General features: G+C 49.2%; 1 protein-coding gene across 7 annotated transcripts in view; it reads right to left on the minus strand.

The window, feature by feature from the left end:
• EDARADD (EDAR associated death domain) overlaps positions 1–16,358 on the minus strand; it is a 96,489-nt gene that overhangs the window by 58,190 nt on the left and 21,941 nt on the right. For 3 of the 7 annotated variants that reach the window (XM_045437266.1, XM_045437264.1, XM_045437265.1), the window contains one exon: positions 2,746–2,804. In XM_045437266.1, coding sequence (XP_045293222.1) covers positions 2,746–2,799 — 54 coding nt within the window. In that variant the 5' untranslated portion in view covers positions 2,800–2,804. Of the gene's footprint in view, positions 1–2,745; positions 2,805–12,140; positions 12,883–13,479; positions 13,572–16,358 lie in introns of those variants that run through there. The other 4 variants (XM_045437261.1, XM_045437260.1, XM_045437263.1 and 1 more) reach the window with 3 other exon arrangements.

Consider the following 16,358-nt stretch of genomic DNA (forward strand, 5'->3'; position numbering starts at 1 on the left):
AGAAGGAACTATGATCTTTGCAACTCCACATTTTGACTCAGTGTTAACTGAACATCTACCAAAGGTCTGCATGAATGAACAGGCTGGAGCAAACACAGGTTTCCTGAAAAGACATTCAAGCTAGGCCTGGAGAATGCCCAAGAACTTGGGTGACCAAGAGGAAGGAACACAGTAATTGCAGATGGCAGACACAGGTGGTCTGGACAGTGACAGGTGTAGAAGACCCATCAGCTTGAAGCAGAGACGCACGCTGGAGGGGGACAGGGCTGGATACGAAATGATGGAGTCAGTTTACATGGAAGATCCTGGAAGTGAGGTGGAAAGACTCAATGGGTGCCATTCTAGGTGTTTGGGAAGCTTGGCCTATCCAACTGTGCATGGGAAGATGTTCAACACTGTCTTGTAGAAACTCAGACAAGCAAACAATTTCAGCACAGTGCGATCGAAAGTAGAGTTTGGGCTGTGGAGAAGGGGGCCCCAGAAGGCCCCAGGGTGAGGCAAAGAAAGCATCACAGGTCAGCAAAGCTTGAACTGAGAAGAGGAGGAACAACAGGAGTTCATCAGGTGAGGAAGCAGGGAGATTTTCTTCGCTGGATGGAGCAGGGTTATCGGCATCCCAGGAAGGTGAGAAGGCCTGGGTGTTTCAGGAGCAGCAAATAGCTACTCAAGCTTGACTCATCAGGAGGGATGCTGAGACGGGGTCGCGGAGGACCGCATGTGCCATTCTGAAGAGTACAGGCTTAACCCCAGGAGCAGCTGCCATGTTATGGGTTGATTTGCGTCTCCCCAAAAAAGACCTGTTAAAAGTTCTAACGCCCAGTACCTCCGAATGTGACCTCATTCGGAAATGCAATCGCTATAGACAGAGGACTAGTTAAGGTGAGATCATACTGGAGTAGAGTGGACCCTCAATCCAAGATGACTGGTGTCTGTACAAGAGACACAGACCCACAGGGGGAATTCGGCCACGTGCCAACGCAGTGAGGGAACAGATGGGTGCAGTTACAAGCCGAGGACCACCGCCAGTTACCGACAACCACACAGGCCTGCAGAGAGGAGAAAAGATTCTTCCTCCACTGATTCCGGGGGGAAATGGCCCTGCCAACACTTGGGTTTGGCTTCTCACCTCCAGAAGCGTGGGACATTTAGGTCACCCATTATGTGGTGCCCTGTTGTGGCCACTCCAGCAAACTGACCCAGGGAAGGCTTAGAAAAATCAATCTGGCCCAGCGTGGAGAGCGATCAGAAGTAGCTGTGACCCAAGGAGAGAGGGGAGAACCTGATGTCGGGAAGAGAGTGGGAGTCCCAGGGGAGCACAGGTCGGGCACTAGGGACAGGAAGGACCAACTGAGTAACACCCTACAGGAGCCAAAGGCTCTCGTAAGGAACCATAGCACAGGGGGTGACAGGAATGATCCACAGGGTTGCTCTGCATCCTGTCCTTATGGACACAGGGACAGGGGATTCTTTCATATTGATTTCCACTGTGTGTCCAGCTCCGTCCCATTCTCACTTAGGAAACTGCAGGGCTGACTAAAGATGTGAGAACAAACATCTCAGGGCTTTGAGACACAAGGTGCCGCATGAATCACCAAAGACTTAAAGACATTTCGTTGAATTGTACTGTTTAATTATATTGTTGTGTGCATTTATGTCATTCTAACTAGATTAGTTCCTCAGAATTGTTCATGACTGGGCAGTTCCTCTCCTCCAAATGCTGACAGAAAAGAGAAGAGAAGAGAAGAGAAGAGAAGAGAAGAGAAGAGAAGAGAAGAAAGGGAAAGAAAGAAGAAAGGAAGAAAGGAAGGAAGAAAGGAAGGAAGGAAGAGATGAAGGAAGGAAGGAAGAGGGAAGGAAGGAAGGAAAAAAAGAAAGAAGGAAGGAAGAAAGGAGGCAGGAAGGAGAGGAAAGAAAGAAAGAAGAAAATGTGTCACATACTATACGCATAATAACACATGAAATGTTGCCAAAGGCACTGATTCGGTCCTAAAACAAGAGGCAGTACACATAGGAGAGCAGGGCTCCAGTCTGGGTGATTTTATACAAATCAGTTAACTTTCCTTGCTTCTTCTGTAGCATGGGGGTAAAAACAGCTGTCCTACCATCTCACCGCTTATTTGGAGGATGAAGAATGATGTATGTGAAGTCCTCGGTAAACCTTAAGCAGGAGACATGCTACCGAGTGGTTATGGGAAGGCAGGGCAGGGACCTGAAGCCAGCCGCTGGGCCGCTTCCAGTTGGGCCTCTTAACCTCATCCTCTGTGCCTCAGTCTTTCATCTGTAAAACGGGCAGTGCTTACCTGGAGGGAGGTTGCAGGGATTAAATGCAATAACACACTGAATCAAACGGTGGACGCCCATCTGGTGAACGGGCAGCCCCCAGTTACTGGAAGGCAGCCCTGTTGTTTCCTTCAATCTCACATTAAATAACTTGAATTTGGAAGAAGAGGAAGTCAAAAGGAGACAGATAAGTATTGAGTAGACAAACGTACAAAGACCTGATGTAATCTAAGCAGATCACTTCTGGTACATGCCAAACAAGCACAGAAACCTAATACCATTTTTAGCCTTAGAGAAACCCAAAGTTTATTACGTCACAGAGAACACTGTGATAAAGACATTTATCTTGGGAAAACCGAACTTGGGGTTTCTGATCTTCATGTTAATACTGAGCCATAAAAATGCAACAAAGGGGAAAAAGGAATAACAAGAATTATCGCCATTCATGTAAAGTTTGTAACCTACCACGTTAAAGGATAAAGTGCTAGGGTCCGTGTCTTCCACTGGCTCCTTTGCCATATGATCTGAAACAAACAAACAAACAAGTGGAGAGTATTTAATTTAAGAGCACAAAGGTGTCCTTTGAGAACTGTCTTCACAGCGATGCAAACCACCCTAATCAGGTTTGAGAAACACTTACTTTGAATCATTACTGAAAACAAATTCAGGAGGAATGGGGTCAGACCACACCAAGAAAGAGATTAAGACAAATAAACTTCATTAAAAAAAAAAAACAAAAAACACCATAATTTGGGACAGTTTCCTTGTAGATATCTATAAACACTCAGAGTTCCAAATAGTCATGAACTATGCAGATGTCATTCTCAGGACTGCGTGGCATACTGGATTTGATTATAACTTTGACTTCTGCTTTTCTCCATTTCCTAAAGAGAGGGAGACACAGAATCCGAAGCAGGCTCCAGGCTCCAAGCTGTCAGCACAGAGCCCGACACAGGGCTCGAACTGACCAACCGTGAGATCATGACCTGAGCTGAAGTCAGCCGCTTAACCGACTGAGCCACCCTGGTGCCCCTCATTTTTATCATTTTAAAATACTAAGCATCTGGATGTGGTTTATGCAAATTAATAAAGTCAGAAATACCTCCCAGTATCATTATCAAACAAAAAGTGACTTTGATTTCCCAATATATTTGCTTCTTGTTTACCACTTGTTGCATTTCAGGAACTGAATGAGGAAATGCAGAAAAAAGGATAGGCCTCGGTCAAAGCCACAACTACATCTTAAGAATTTGCACAAAGTAGAAAAAAGTTCCCCTCTCCAAGACACTTTATCAGACATCTGCCAGAAAACTATCTTAATAAAGAACCAAATCTGTTTGGGGAGGGGGTCCTCGAGATTTGGGCAGCACACCACCCACGAAACCCTAAGTGGCAGCCTTGGGTCAGCCGACTTTTCAACTTTCATTTTTTCCCTCCAGATCTTCATTAAGTATACACTGTGGACCAGGCACTTAGACCCAGGAAATGCCTTTGGGGATCCAAATGAGCATAGCAAGATGATTTATAATAATTTGTGTTTGTTCTCCCTAGATGTTTCCCTTCTAGAATGTGCCTGGACTTTCCCCACGTCTTTGCCTGGCAGGTGTTGACAATGCCCAAAGGAGCAGCAGTGTGAAGGGAACATCTATTTGTTTGTTTTATGACAGCCTAGTCATTGGAGAGATTAAACAAGATGGCCCAGAGGAGTGGGGACAAACGAGGAGAGCTTTCGCCAGTGTCATTCCACAGAGCAGGGGACAGACATCTGCAGCCTCATGAGTGGGGACCGTGGCCTGGTCCCTGGCAGAGCCCAGAGGTAGCAAGGCCACATCAGGAGATGCACCAAGGGGACTTCCCAACCCCGGCAAAGGGACCCGTGGTTTGTGTCTAGCACAGAAACCAAGGGCTGCTGGATCGCAAGGGTCCTGTAAGGCCCAGACCCTGAGGACAGCAATGCCCACCAAAATGTACTAAAAATTCAAGGCCCCTCTCTAGTTTTCCAAGCACCACATCATCCTCTCAGATTCCCGTGGGACCCTGAGGAAGGGGCCAGGTCCCGACTCGGACTGAAAAGGAATTTCCTGGGAGCCCAGGGGAATATGGACTCAAATATGGATTTAAATCCATGTAAACAAAACCGGAACCACCTGTGTTGCTAATTTCACCCAGAGTTTTCACAACTGCTCCTGCCCAAGTGATAAGTCATTATAATACAGAGCCCTCAGTGTTAAGAAACACAAGTGCAGAATGCTATGGAAACAAGAGGAAGCATAAATGCCCAGCCTGGGGTACATGGTGGGGTTGAGGGGGGCGGCGGGGAGAAGATCCTGCCAGGGAATGGACAGCTGGGTCTGGCAGGATGAAGTGAAGCTAGCCAGGAGAAGGGGTTGGGGAGGGAAAAGCATTCTAGAGAGAAGGAACAGCATGGGAGAAGGCTGAGAGGGGATAAAGAACATGGCACATTAGTATACTTCAGATATGTCCGGCCAGACACATCGAGTTTGGTTTCTGAGTTTTTCCTTTTCATTCTTCTCCTTCTGGTTCCTGGCTGGAGACAGGGTGGTGGAAGCCATCACTGAGTAATCTCAAGTTCCTTCCTCCCTCCCCACCTATCACGGCCTTGTTGCAACAATTTCATTTTCACTAAAGCATACTTAGATGCTAATGCTTTATTTATTTATTTTTTTTATTTTGAGAGACAGAGAGGGAGCGAGCGCAGAGGAGGCGCAGAGAGAGGGGAGGAGAAAGAGAATCCCAAGCAGGCTCCATGTTCAGCCTAACTGAGGGCTCAACGCCAGGACCGTGAGATCATGACCTGAGCTGAAATCAACAGTCAGATGCTCAACCGACTGAGCCACACAGGCAGGCGTCTCTGGATGATAACACTTTAAAACCTGCCCCCCACCAGGGGTGTGGTAATATCAGCAGGTATCAACAATGGCATTTCAGGTCAAGGGCTGTGCAGGACTTAGAGAGATGGGGAGGGGTGTGTGTGGGGGGGGGGGGAGGTGGTGGTTTCCAAATGACCCTAACAGAATTCATGCAGACATCACCCACTGTATCTGGAAGTTAGTTCTGTTTCCTACAGAAAAATTAGCATGAAAGGAAGGAAAAAGAGGAAGAAAACGGAGGACATGGTCAGGAAAGGCAGAATCACACCAAAAGTGGCAGTGAGGACTCAAACAGCACAGTTAAGGAAGGCACAGTGGGCTTGGGTGCTGAAGGCCTTGGTTCTCCCTGCCACATCCTGAGAGCAGTGGTCTGGCCTTGAGCCAGTGTGACCTTGGATGACTCACCTAAGTGCTTATGGCTTCAGGCTCCTCCCCTGTAACCTGCGGGGTGGGGGGAAGGGGGGATAGGGGGGCCCCAGGTGATGGATATTGTGGTCAGGCCAGGATTGGGAACCCCAGGCTGGATGAGCGTGCCTCACAAAGCTATGAGGTGAACCGGAAAAGCCAGGCGGATGATGGCACGTGTTTGGAGGCCCAGAGTCTCTTGCTTTGGTCTGAAATCTCTGAGACTAAACAGAATTTATGATGGCAAGGACACAAGGAATTCAGGTTTTTCATTTTCTGATGTACGGCAGCAAAGCGAAAGGGTAATCGGGAAAGGCGATGTGTTCGGACCCCGTAGTAAAGGCACGTCCAGGTCTTTTATCACCTTCACTGGAGTCTCTGACGTAGATCAGGCCGTGGAGGAAGTTCTTCTGTGCACATCACTGCCAAGCACACACACAGACCCAGGCCTGCGTGGTGCCCAATGTGCCCTGCCTGACATCGTGCCTTCTCCCACCCGGGACGTCCTTGTGATTCGCGCTCAACTACCTGTGTTCGCCAGGCCTGGGTGGGTGTGTATCAAGGAGGGTATTTGGAGGAGGGCTGATCCTGATTCTCTGACACTGGTCTGGAAGTAGGAAGTTGCCCTAAAGGACTTCTGAGAGCCCTTGGAGCTGCATGTTTACAGTATTATTACATATAAAATCAAATCTCTTATTTAGAAGCATTACAGTGTTTATTTTTTATAAGTTCCAGGGAACAGCAGGCAGGGCCCCCAGGCAAGGCTCTGACAGCAGCTGGGACATGGGGCACGGGAGGAGCCAAAACAGAAAGGGGGACCACATGAGCTCAGGCTGGGACTTCCCCTAGCTCCCAGCCGAAGCCCTGCTCTCTCTGGCAGTGCTTTCCCCCCAAAGCCACCTCGACTCCGGGATCAATGTCTCCAGGCAAGAAGACACACACCACCCCAAGTTACCTGGGAACTGACCAAAAAGGATCTCACTGACGGCACTGATGTTTCATTTACATGAGCGTCTTCTGGAGAGTTCTCAAAAGGCACGAGAGAAGCCCGTGGTGACCTGACGCAGTCCCTGGAGGACACCTGGCCCGAGAGCAAGCTAGGCAGGCTGCTCGATCGTTTCTTCTTTCTCTGGGCCTCAGGTTCCTAATCTGTAATGGTCAGGGGTGAACAGGGCCTCCACGCGTCCTTCCAGCTTTAAAGGTCCATGAGCAGTGAGAAGCAGTGGCCCTATCGGCCAAAGAGCATCTTCAGGCTAAAGTCACTGAATGATATAGGAAGCCGCGGTCAGCACCTTCCTCTGAAATTCCCATTAGAGCTCCTGCTTACCTGGTGCCCAGCCCGTGCTGCAGGGGTTACCCCCAGGCTCAGTGTATCCTCACAGGAACCCCGAGGAAGGTTCTGGTGCCTCCCTTTTTACATAACTGTGTGCCTAAAGTCACAGGGTAATACAAGAGCCAGAATCTGGATCTGGGACTTTGTGACTTCAAAACCTGCCTATTTTGGGGCACCTGGGTGGCTCAGTCAGTTAAGTGTCTGACTTCGGCTCAGGTCGTGGTCATGGTTCATGAGTTCAAGCCCCGCATCGGGCTCTGTACTGAGAGCTCAGAGCCTGGAGCCTGCTTCGGATTCTGTCTCCCTCTCCCTCTGCCCCTCCCCCACTCAACGCTCTGTCTCTGTCTCTCTCTCAAAAATAAACATTGAAAACAAAATTTTTTTTAATCTGCCTATTTTCCACTACTTTCTAGAAGTTCACGCACTGACTACCTGACATGCTCCCCTGGGGGGAATCTCAGTGTCCAGATTTTCCCTTTTAATAAGGATGTTAGATTAGGACCTACTCTAATGACCTCATTTTAACTAGATTACATCTGTAAAGCCTCTATTTCGAAATAAGGTCACATTGTGAGGTACTGGAGATTAGAATGACAACAATGTTTCTGGAGGAACGCAGCTCAACCCACCATAGTTTACTCTCTGGCCCCCCAATTCACATCCCTCCCACGTGCAAAATACAGGCACCGAGCGTCCCCCCAAAGTACTATGCATTCCAGCACCAGCTCTAAGTCCCAAATCTCCTCCTGACTCCTCATCCGCTCAACGACCCAAATCGCATCCTTAGAACCGTGGACCGCAGCCCACAGCTCTCCAGAAGCAACCGTCCCCTATTTTGCAAAACACACCCTGGTGAGCCACCCAACAGCCGTATGGTTCCACTCCAACACCTCCCTTCATTAGCCACGGAACACGGGCGCCACTCGTTCCTAGACACAGTCTGTCAAGGGAAATCCAAAGACCTCCTCTAAGGATGTTCTTTCAGAGCAAACAAAGAGGGAAGCATGCTGGAGCGCCCTGGCTTTCCCAGGGAACCAGGAGCCATGAAAGGCCTTGTGTGCTTTCGAGCGAAGAACTCAAGACAAGTTTCGAACTTGCAGTTTCAGAGCGAACTTATTTTTCCTCTGTTATTAGGATTTTGTGCGTACGATCGCTTTTCTGTTGACCGACGGCTGTTTTCATTCCTGGTTATGAAGAAGTCCTAGAGCCCTAACCATATTCGGGACACAAGGTCTCAGGGAGGCAGTGCTCTGGTGGTGCTGGCACACTGTTCATTTTCTCTTCTTCCCTGTCGTCTGCAGACCTCACATCAGGTGAACAAGCGGAAGAAGGACCAGGGGTCAAGAAAGTGCACAGCCAGGGGGTGCCGAGGTGGCTCAGATGGTGGCATCCAACTCTTGAGTTCTTCAGCTCAGGTCACAATCTCAGGGTTCACGGGTTCGAGCCCCACATCAGGCTCTGTGCTGACAGCACAGAGGCTGCTTGGGATTCTGTCTCTCCCTCTCTGTCTGCCCCTCTCCTGCTGCAGCATGCTCTTTCTCTCAAAATAAATAAACTTAAAAAAGAAGAAGAAGAAAAGGAGAAGGGAGAACTCCAGCTTGCCACGGCTCTCTGGTGCATCTGAAGAAGGGCTAGCCGGTCTGGCTGGTCAAAGACCTGTGCTCCTTGAAGCGGTTGGCTCTTCTGTCCCGGTTTCCATTCCCACTGCTACCTGGGATCCACCTAAACTCATGGGGGCTGGGGCGGCGGGGGGGAGGCTGGGAGGGGCAGTGAGAGATGAGGGGCCACCCAGGGCTGTCCTGAGCTGCTGCCCCACCAGCAACCTCACTGCACAGTGCAAACGGGGACCCCAGAACAAAGGAAGGACATGCGCCCATAAGCTGGTGGCCCTGGGCAGTTAGCTCATCGCAGTGATTCACCCCCACCTCCTCAACCCAAGGTTTCAAAGCCTCTTTCTTTGCTTCTGGCTTGAAGTCTGTATGAACGTGAGCCAGACTGGACTCACCTCTGACACAGATGATCTGACTCATTCTGTGTTCGATTTTTATTAGTGGCAGAGATAGAGTGAGACAGCCTTACTAGAACCTACATGACTGTTTTTCTTCCGTGTGACCCCAACAGTCTTGTAGATTTTCTTAGTGCAAAACGTTGTTTCCTCACACTAAGCTCATAACCTGCTATGATAGTGTGTATATATATATATATGTATATATCTGTTATTTGCACGTGAAGACACAAATATCTTTTTTTTTTTTATCTTTACAAGGTAAACTCAGTTGACATATCTAACTGGATGAAGAAGTTTCTAAAATGTCAAAACAAGAAAAGCTTTTACTGCCCACAGTTTGAAGCATATGTGGTTAAACTGTATTCTTCCATTCATTCAGTGAGGCAGTAAGTATTTAACCAGGGCTTACAAAGCGCTGAGTGGTGTGGGAAACAGAGGCAGAAGCAAATGGTAGACAAAATTAAATGGCCTTATAACCTGCAGCCCATTGACAATTATCGAGTGTAACAATTCTCCAGGACCTCCCTACTGTCTTGATGTTGAGGCTTTGCTGGAAGGGAAAACCACCTTAGCACGAAGACAGCCAGGCCTCCAGGATCTGTGAGTCTTCTTTAGCATATGAAAATGCTGTAGGAGACTTCCTCTTGCCTTTACCTCCCCAACTCCCAAGTATGTAATCAGCCACTCCTCACTATCGGGGCATCGATTCCTGCCCCACAGGTCCTGTCCCTGTGCTTTAATAAGATCACCTTTTTTTTTTTTTTTTTTTTTTGCACCAAAGACGTCTCAAGAATTCCTTCGTGTCCTTTGGTTCCGGATCCCCACCACCACTCGGAAACCACATCACCGAATACCGTGACAGGTGTGAGCTCTGTCCAAGAGCTTACTGTCTAGTTGGGGAGAGACAGGAGTGGGGGCGGGGGGGGGGGGCGGTGAAGAGGGCCTTCCGGACAATGGGAACAATGTCTGCGAAGGGGCAGGGACGGCAGGGGTAGGTAGAGACGGACGTAGAGAGAATGAAAACCTCCGAAGGACTAAGAATCTGTTAGAAAAGTCCATGCAGGTTTCTTAAGTAGACAAGTGCGGGATCTGTTAGGTCTCTGGCCACCTTTTGGTGAAGCGGCGGGTAAAAGGCAAGCGTAGGTGTGAACACGGCAGGTGAGCGCTGAGTGCAGGAAGTCAGGAGAGAGCATGGGAGCTTGGTCAGGGATGCAGAAGGGAAGACTCCCTTTAATGAGTTCCACAAATTGGCACCATCTGTGGCTTCATTTCAGAAATAGAAGGGGTGGGCGGGTATGCGCTGGAGGTTATAGACATTAAATGAGAAAGGGAAAGTCATTTTCGATCTTTTTTTTAGATGGAGGAACCCTCCTCTTACTGATAGACTCCCAGAGTGGGAACGGACATGGGGACATCTTTCGAATGTCTGAATGGGTTCTTCTATATCTTTGCGAGTGACAAGGAGACCTCGACCTTAGGAGGTCTCTCCCCACTCTGTGGGAAGCCAGAAAGATCTCACGTACAGATTTGGGTTCTACCTCTTAAAGTTCAGGAGACCAATTTCTTTTGAAGGACACCCTCCTATCGTCATCCCCTCCGGTCACACCTCATGTGCTGGGATTTCCAAGTCCTTTGTTCCATTTTGGCTGGGCCAGGCAGAGCAAGAACACCACGACAGGGATTCTAGATCCTGTAATGCTAGTGTGGTCTGCTAAGACCACGTTGGCTGCCCTGGTGGCCTCTTCACACCATGACTCACTGAGGCTTTTTACACACTGTATCACTATTAAGGGGCAGTTCCTGGGCCTTGTCTTCTCTGGTGCCATTAATTTGGGGGGCCCAAGCAGATTTTACACTTGTCCCCATTCCATGGATCCCCGTACCCCCTCCCCCCAATCTTTTTGAAGCCCCTTCGCCACTATCATGTAATGAGATCTGAGACGACTGTTGGTAAAATCGGGCCTCACACCTCTTGGCACTTGTCTGTCCATCGGGTTCTTGGAAGACGTGGATGCGGAGGTGAGTGGGGGTGGCTGCCCTTTCTGTTTTTTCCCAAACAGTGGGTATGGGGGGAGGGAAAGGAGATCCAGACAACTGACTTATTTCCCATTTCCCTGGAAAACATATTTACCATTCCCCACTTGAAGAAGAATTTAGACCTTGCTTCAAAATCTTCAGGAAACTCTCCCAAACTTAGCACACCATGATGCCAATGTAGCTGTCTTCTGACTCACCTCCAGATACTTTGTCTCCTCCTAACTGCTCAAACCACAGATTAATGATGGAATGTTGCTCTGTCCCTGCCCAAGCCCAAGCCAGAAAATAGGAAACACGTTTATCTACGCAGTTACAGGCAGTTCTGTATATGTGGTTTTCTCCGCAGCCTTTCCAACCTCAGCAAAGGAGAAAAATCCCTAGCGTGCCCCGGGGAGTAGCTCGATCATTAATTCATTCATCCCAAGACGATGGGAGAGCAAGGGCAGAAATCCTGGAAGGTGAAGTCTGAGGAGGCCCTTAAATCAAGTAAGAGATGAAAGAAAAATCGAGATTCTGGCCTGGGTACACACAGTATTTTAACATAAGGACAGAACTAGAGACCATTCTAATTAAAGGCCTCTACAGGTGGGATCCCACAGGTGGGATCAGCCTCTCGGTTTCCTGGATACCAGTTCATGCAACGGCTCTGAGGGCCAACGTACATACAGAACAAAAGCATTTAATGAAAGTGAAAAAGAGGAGAGAAAAGGAGAAATGAGAAGGCCTGTGAGTGGGGAGAAAGGAAGAGCCAGGGAGGAAAGAATGAAATCCACTCCTTGCGCTCTTTCCTGCCAGAGAGGCTTGAGAGACTTGTTTCAACTGGGATCCCGAGTCCAGAACAAAAGCGGCGGGGGCCACAGCGCGGGGAGAGGGAAGGAGCGTCCCAGGCACGCGTGGGGGTGCCGAAGGGTGGGGGCGGCGGGCGCGCAGGAGGCCAGCGAGACCCGCGGGGATCGGCAGCCGCTCGCGGGGGGGGGGACCTCGCACCGCGCCCTCGGGGCCCCGGGAGCCGCCGCGGTCCCCGGCCCGACCCCACGCGGACCGGGGTGCGGCGCCTCGTCCAAGGTCGTCCCGGGAAGCCCCGGGGTTCGCGGGAGGCTCGGCCCCACGGTAGCTGCGGGAGCCTGGCGAGCTCGCGGGCCGCGGTTCCCGCTCCAGGTGAGGGCGCGGCGCGGTGTCACTTTACCTGCGCGCAGAGGGTCGTCCGGGAAAGCCATGGGGCGGGGTAGGGCAGACGAGCGCCCAAGGGGGCTGCGCGGCCTCGGGGACGGGGTTGGAGAGCGGGAGGGCAGGGATGGCAGGTCCTGCCGTGCCGACGCGCCCGGAGCTCACCACCGCGGCTCTGCGCGCCCCTCCTCCTCCTCCTCCTCCTCTTCCACCTCCTCCCAGACTCTCCGCAGCGTCCTCCGCGTGCTCACTTCCTGCTTCGGCAATTAGCAAAGCCCCTTCTCCGCGCGGCCGCCTCCCTCCCTCCGCAGGCGCGGGCCGGGGCCGGGGCCGGGGCGCGGGGAGGGGCGCCCGCGTGCCCGGAGCGTCGCCAGTTCGGGCAGCGCTCGCAGCGGGCGTCCTTCCTGCCGCGCGCCCAGGCTCCCGACCTGGCGGCCCCTCGAGCGCCGTCCCGGCCTGGCTGCGAAGGAACCAGTGGCCTTAAATCCCGGCTGCAGTCGCGGGTCGCCGTGCTGGCCCCCTAATCACGCCGGGGCCGGCACGCAGCTCTCCCACCGCAGGCCCCGCGATCTGCTGCTTAAAGTCTCCCGGTCTTTGGGCAGCGAATGCCGCTGCATGGTGGCACACGCGAACAACCGCGATTCGGAGTTTTCTTTGGGCGATAGCTATTACGTGGCCTCCAGGATAGATGCTGCACAAAGGGAGGGAAACGAGAGAGCGCCTGATCCACACCCGTACAGCCGTTCTAGAAAAATAGCCGGGGTTCTCTCGGAAATGCGGAATCGGTTCTTACAAGAAAACCACTAAGGTCTAATTTAAAGGGGACCATGCGCCAGTTACTTACGGGAGCACAGACTGGCGTCGTTTACTAAGAATACATTAGAGATAGTTGTATTTTTAAAAAATTTTTCCAACGTTTATTCACTTTCCGAGAGACCGTGAGCGGGGGAGGGGCAGAGAGCGAGGGAGACACGGCCTCTGAAGCAGGCTCCAGGCTCTGAGTTCCGCGGGGCTGGAACTCGGGAACCGCGAGATCAGGACCCACCCGAGCTGCAGTCATCCGGCGCTTAACCCACTGAGCCACCCAGGCTTCCCAAAGACAGTTGTATTTTAATTAAACCTATCGTCAGTCATAAGTCTATTACACAAACGTTATAGGCAATTTAAATGTAACAGGACTCTCCTAAGGGTTTTTAAAGAATCCACGTCGGCCTGGGCAGGTGAGGATAGAAAGACGTATGTAAGAGACAACATAATCGCTGTTAGTATGCAGTGTCAGCAATTGATCATTAAAGGAGCCGCCTCCAGCCCAAAGCTCAGCTTTGAGAAACGCAGAAAAGCAGCAAATACCTACATACCCTCCTGGTGACCAGAGGCTTGTTTTGTGCTTCTCCGCATCTGTTTAGTGGTCCGGAGGCCCATGGCGCTCTCTAGATTGGTGTCTTAGTCTCTGGAAGAGGCCATGGAAGAGGCAAGAGCCTCAGAAAAGAGTGACTCGCTGTGTGTCTGAAGAAAGTAACAACCTTCTAGATGAAGCTTTCTGGGGAACTTGTAAGTGGGAGCGTAAGCTTCCTTCTGGTCTGCTTCTGATAGGAAGGGAAATTTTTTCTAAGAGTATTTTCTCTTCGAATCTATTTTGAGGTTTGGTTTGTGGTTCTTGCAGACTTCTCACGAAGATGGAATTATTTCTAAAGTTGGTTGGCAGGAACCGCATATCAAATTGTGCTATCTTGTTAACACTGTAAGCTCGAGCACTGCCATAAAGCTGGTTGGCCTTTCAAAACCCTGAACTAGAATTCATCTCTGTATCATTCTCATTCTTTATTATACCGAATAGAAGATAGGTGGCAGAAATGTACTTTCAGATTAAATTTTTTTTAAAGAAGATTGATTATGGACGTAAATTATTATCTCCTTTCATTCAATTTCCTTGTACCTCCTTTCCTATGAATTGCAACCATAACCCATCATTATCTTCACTGTTCCCATGTGCTTTGTGAACTATAAAGTGTGCACTACAAACGAGAACTTTTTTTTTTTTTTGCAATTTACAAAAGAACTAATTTAAAAACAATTCTCATCCACCACCATTCCCACAGATTCCCATACAAGCTATTTGCTCTCACATTATGTCATTCAGCTTTTGCTTCTATTGCTTCTAAAGAGTGTAAAACACTCAGCTCAGGCCATGACTCAGCTTGTTTCAGCTGACTTCAGCTCAGGCCATGATTTCATGGTTCATGAGTTTGAGCCCTATGTCGGGTTCTGTGCTGGCAGCACAGAGCCTGGAAGCTGCTTCAGATTCTGTGACTCCTCTCTCTGCCCCTCCCCTGCTCTCTCAAAAATAAATAAACATTAAAAAATTTTTAAAAAGCACTCTTTAAAATTGACATTTTTTACATTTCATGATAGCCCCTACATACTCATGAATCTCAGAATCATGGTAAATGGGGATGATGCACTTGGTAATCAAGGAGTCAAGCATGCTGGATATGACTCATGCCCCGTCACTGGGAGTTTGGGTTACTTTGGCAAGCAATGCAAACTCTTGAATGTAAGAATTTATAGGATTGTGAAAGTTCAATGGAATAATGTGTCTATAAAGATACCTAAACCAGGGGCGCCTGGGTGGCTCAGTCAGTTAAGCATCCAAATTCAGCTCAGGTCATGATCTCATGGTTCATGAGTTCGAGCCCCCATTGGGCTGGTTGCTGTCAGCATAGACCCCACTTCAGATCCTCTGTCCCCCTCTCTGTGCCCCTCCCCTGCTCATGCTCTCTCAAAAATGAGTAAACATTAAAAGCAAACAAACAAACAAAAAACTAAACCAGTGCCTCTCACATAGTAGGTACAAATAAACCAGTTACCGTCCTGTTTTCATTCTTTCCTTGGAATTTAGTTTATTCCAAGAAGCTCCTATTTGTTATAAGAAATTTGTTGTAGTGTTTGTGCATAGCATAGATGGATGGATTGAGTCATAGCATCAAATAACATACTTTTCGAATTGCCTATTCCCCCGCCGCGCCCCAACGCCAAACAAAATGCCAAGCCCTGGGGAAACCAAAGTGAGAAGTCCCCAACTTTTAGGAGTTTATGGTCAAGAGAGACTTGCAAATACTGTTTCACTATAGAACTGGGATCATGAAGGTTTAAACCAGGAAGAGAGCATGTGTAGAAGAAAGGCACTTAAGATGTATGCAAGCCATCTGGCTGGGTGGTGACCACCCTCCACCTGACAATTTGCCTTGAAAGCTTTCAGGCAAACTTTGAGACCTTTATTCAAGACAATCTGGCCTTAAGTAGAGAAACACACACACACACACACACACACACACACACACACACACACAAACTGTTGGTCTTGTGTCTTTTCACGAACGGATGACAGTTATCAGAAATGTTATCTTTAAAGAGAGAAAGCATTAACTCAAAATATATTTTATTTGATTCATCACAGAATATGTTGTTTTTGTTCATTTTACACCATTATGGCTGTTACTTAAATTTGTGCAACCTGAGATAAAAAGTTATTATTGAGGGGCGCCTGGGTGGCGCAGTCGGTTAAGCGTCTGACTTCAGCCAGGTCACGATCTCGCGGTCCGTGAGTTCGAGCCCCGCGTCAGGCTCTGGGCTGATGGCTCAGAGCCTGGAGCCTGTTTCCGATTCTGTGTCTCCCTCTCTCTCTGCCCCTCCCCCGTTCATGCTCTGTCTCTCTCTGTCCCAAAAATAAATAAACGTTGAAAAAAAAATTTAAAAAAAAAAAAAAGTTATTATTGAGAGTATGTACATTGTATACAATGAACCCAGCAAATTGTGCTCCCAGACAGGGTCTCATCTATATAAAAGTGGCTGTAATGGGGGCGCCTGGGTGGCTCAGTTGGTTAAGTGTCTGACTCTGGATTTCGCCTCAGGTCATGATCTTACAGCTCATGGGTTCAAGTTCCATGTGGGGCTCCACACTGACAGTGTGGAGTCTGCTTGAAATATCTCTCCCTCTCTGTCCACGCCTCTCCTGCTTGTGCTCTGTCTCTCTCAAAATAAATAAACATGAAAAAAAGTTTTTTTCAAGCAGCTATAATGAAGTGCATGGATTTGGGGCAATAGGAGACTCCTTACATTCCAGAATGAGACAGTGCCTCCCTCAGCTGCATTCGTGTGATAAAACCCTGTGGAATTGTGTGTGATGCAAGAGGCCTAATGAGAGTTAATACGTTTGCTTGTCTCCTTGAATTTTGTC

The sequence above is a fragment of the Leopardus geoffroyi genome, chromosome D2, assembly GCF_018350155.1.
Source record: "Leopardus geoffroyi isolate Oge1 chromosome D2, O.geoffroyi_Oge1_pat1.0, whole genome shotgun sequence".
Taxonomy (NCBI): domain Eukaryota; kingdom Metazoa; phylum Chordata; class Mammalia; order Carnivora; family Felidae; genus Leopardus; species Leopardus geoffroyi.